Consider the following 3,866-nt stretch of genomic DNA (forward strand, 5'->3'; position numbering starts at 1 on the left):
TTATTCTTTTTTACATCAACATTTATACAAACATCCATATCTAATAATGTAATTAGTGATGAATGATGATTGTTAATGAAACATATTTGAAGAAACAACTAGTTATTATTGCAATAATTGTTAATTGAATATTAATTGATTTGAATGATAAATACCTTCTAGATATTCAATTTTAATTGATTTAACTTCAATTGATAGTGTATTTCAATATTTTATCATATTTTGTATATTCTGTGATTTGAATATTTTTCAATTATTCTTTCTCTTTTAAATGTATTGAATGATTTATTTCATCCATTATTATTTCTTTATTTATTCTTCAATCATATTCAAATATTTCTTCACATTCATTATAAGTATGAAATAATTCATTACTATGAAATAATATTATTGAATAATGAAATAAATGAAATAGATTAAAATGAAATTATTCAATATTTCATTGAAATATTTTAATACTACCATCAAAATACTTTATTATTATTGTTTTTTTTTCATTCTATTATATTTTCATTATTTCTTTGTTATTTATTATTGTATTTCAATTCTTTTATTTTAAATTAATTTTAAGATTATCATTTGATTTTTCTTCTTCTTTTTGTGATTTTGACAGAATAACAACAAGTAATTAGAATTGAGAAATAAGTACATTGTTGGAAGATAAAGAAATAAATATAAAAGTATCTATTATAGAAAATATCAGAATAATAAAGAAAAGAAAGAGATAGAAAATAAATTAAATCAATTTAAAATAATGAAGAATAAAAATAATTACATTAAATTGATTAATTATGATTTTTGTATCTATTGTTTAATGAGATTAATTCATTCTTTTAAGGATATTTTTTATGAGTTATTTCTATATACCACTATTTATTAGTATCATTATTATTTCATTAAATATTTCATGTTTATATATATTATATTTTCTTTATTTTAATTTGAAGTAATTCATTCTTTTTATAAAACAAATAGTTTCTTTATTGATTATTTCATTTATTATTATTTTAATTCAAGAGAAGTGAATGAATCTTTAAATTACAATTTAATTTATAATGACATTTTTTAATTTCATGTTTATTATTAATAATATGTTGTTTTTATGTTATTTCTCTTTTTGATAATTATTTTTATTTATCATTTTTATTTATTCATTATTTATTTTTCATAACATTTCATTATATCATTTTTAAATATATTATACTAATTAGAATATATTGTTTATTCTGATATTTTCTTATTTTTTCTTTTTTGAAAATTTATTTTCTGATGTTATTCTTTAATATTTATATTTATTATTTATATTTATTTGAATATATTCTCGATTCGTTTATGTTATTTTATCTTCATTTCTTATGTTGTTATATATATTTGATACGTTATATAAATTGAATTTTATCTTTATTTTTATTATTTTTATTATATTCGATTTCATATTCATGATTATTCATTCTTTAAATTATTTCATTATTATTTAAAATATAAAATGTCAAACACTGATGAAAGTAGTAATAGAAGATGTATTACTAGAATAAACACGGAAGTAATCCCTATCTTCAGATATTCAGCATCAGTTGTAAATTGGAAAATAACTGACCTAGACAAAATTGATTTGGAGATAAGAAAATATTTAAGAAAGGCAAAATACATTGGTGAAACTCCAAAGATAGGTTGTATGTCCCTCTAGAAGAAATGGGTGAATGATTAATAAATATAAGGGACGAATATGTTAATGAAATAATTAGAACAATAATGTACTACTGTACCAGAGAAAGTGAAATTGGAAATAACATATTAGATAGATGGTACAGTAAGAAGGGAATATGGAATAGAATTAAAAAACATTAATTCATAAAATCAATGAAACAAAAATAGAAGAAATAATAAATGAAGGGATAGAAAAGAAAAAAGAAAAAGAAGTAGTAGTAGAAATAAAAAATTAATGACCGACAAATACATCAAAAAATGGAAGTGTTATCAAATTAGTGGATATTTTAGACGATGATTTGAGTCAAAAGGAGTAGATAAAACTACTACAGTGAAAGCATGGAAGTCAATCAATATTAAAAAGAATGCATTTCTCCAATTAACTAAAATGCAAGATGGAGCAATATTTTGTGGGTATAGAAAATCAAAAATAATGAAAAATGAAAGATTGAAATACTCAACACTTTGTAAAGACAAGATAGCAACAGTACAACACATTCTACTATCTTGTATTTATCATAAAAAATCACAAATAGAAAAACATGACAATTTAGGCATAATAATATTGGAGGGATTAATAAGAAAATATACATGAAATAAACAATATAAAAACCCCCATATGAAACAATATTCAAATATAAAGACATCACTATGACATGAACAAACAAATAATGCATAAAAGTGAATGACAATACCACAAAATACCAGATATATATGTATTAGATAAAAAGAATAAAACTGGTCTATTATTTGATATGACTAATGTTGAATATCACAATATTAATTGAGTGTATTTGAAGAATAGAAATAAGTATAATGAATTAAAGAATAGGCTAATGAAAATAGAGAAAATAAAAGATGTCAAAACAATTCCAGTAGTAATTTCAATAAATGGATTAATAAATAAAGAAAGTAATAGATTAATTAAAGAAATAAAAATTGAAATTGACATCATTAAAGAAGCTAAAAACCCAGTAATTACAAACATGAAGTATGTCATTGAATACTGCTTCTATCATAATCAAATAAACTCTATATTGATAATATAAGAATGAGTATTAATTGAATTATTTCCCCTAAGCTAGGAATAATAAAGAAACTAGTTCTAATAATACTTATTTAATTAAATTTTATTATTAATATTAAATAAACATTCTGAATAAGAAGGAGTAATAAATGAAAAAGTTATTCCGTTTATTTTTTTCATTGCAAAACAAATATAATAAAAATAATATAATAAATAATAACAAAAAAGAAAAAACAAAATTTTATATTTACTTCAAAAATTAAATTTATAGAATTATAATACATTTACTATTTATATTTACTATATTCTACTTCACACCATATATTACTTCCACAATTTATAATTAATAAAACTACTAGAAAAAAATAATAAAAAAATAAATAACTGAAAATTAGTATTGGTACAACGAAATGGTACTTTCACAACTTGGGTCAAGTCTTGTGACAGCATTACGTAAAATGACTTCATCTACTGTTGTAGATGAAGAAGTTATTAATACGTTATTAAAAGAGATTGAAACGTCATTATTAGGGGAAGATGTCAATCCAATCTTTATTAGACAAATGGTAAATAACATAAAAAAGAAAATTAATTCAGAAGATATTCCTGATGGAATTGACAAAAGAAAGTTAATAAAAGATTCTGTTTTTGAAGAACTTATCAATTTAGTTGATCCAAAAACTGAAGCATTTAAACCTAAGAAAGGAAAAACATGTGTATTAATGATGGTTGGTTTACAAGGAGCAGGTAAAACTACTACTATTACAAAACTTGCGTTGTATTATAAAAATCGAGGATATAAACCAGCTGTCGTTGGAGCAGATACATTTAGAGCAGGAGCATATGAACAATTACAAATGAATGCTAAACGAGCAGGAGTACCATTTTTTGGAATAAAAGAAGAAAGTGATCCAGTAAAAGTTGCTAGTGAAGGAGTTCGTACCTTTAGAAAGGAAAAAAATGATATAATTCTTGTTGATACATCAGGTAGACATAAACAAGATAAAGAGTTATTTAAAGAAATGCAAAGTGTTCGTGATGCAATTAAACCAGATTCAATTATTTTTGTAATGGATGGAGCTATTGGACAAGCAGCATTTGGACAAGCAAAAGCATTTAAAGATGCAGTTGA

The 3,866-nt window shown here is 21.7% G+C and overlaps 1 protein-coding gene across 1 annotated transcript in view, besides 1 other annotated feature; it reads left to right on the top strand.

Annotated features, from left to right (window-relative positions):
- Positions 1–1,491: 1,491 nt before the first annotated feature.
- Positions 1,492–2,840: a repeat region.
- A 352-nt stretch (positions 2,841–3,192) lies between these two features.
- The window catches only part of EHI_022730 (signal recognition particle 54 kDa protein, putative), a gene marked incomplete at both ends in the record, with an annotated part of 780 nt that continues 106 nt past the window's right edge, over positions 3,193–3,866 (top strand). The window contains one exon of the mRNA XM_001913400.1: positions 3,193–3,866. This exon is cut by the window's right edge and continues 106 nt beyond it. Coding sequence (XP_001913435.1) covers positions 3,193–3,866 — 674 coding nt within the window.

The sequence above is a fragment of the Entamoeba histolytica genome, genomic scaffold (assembly GCF_000208925.1).
Source record: "Entamoeba histolytica HM-1:IMSS scf_1104750516639 genomic scaffold, whole genome shotgun sequence".
Classification (NCBI taxonomy): domain Eukaryota; phylum Evosea; order Mastigamoebida; family Endamoebidae; genus Entamoeba; species Entamoeba histolytica.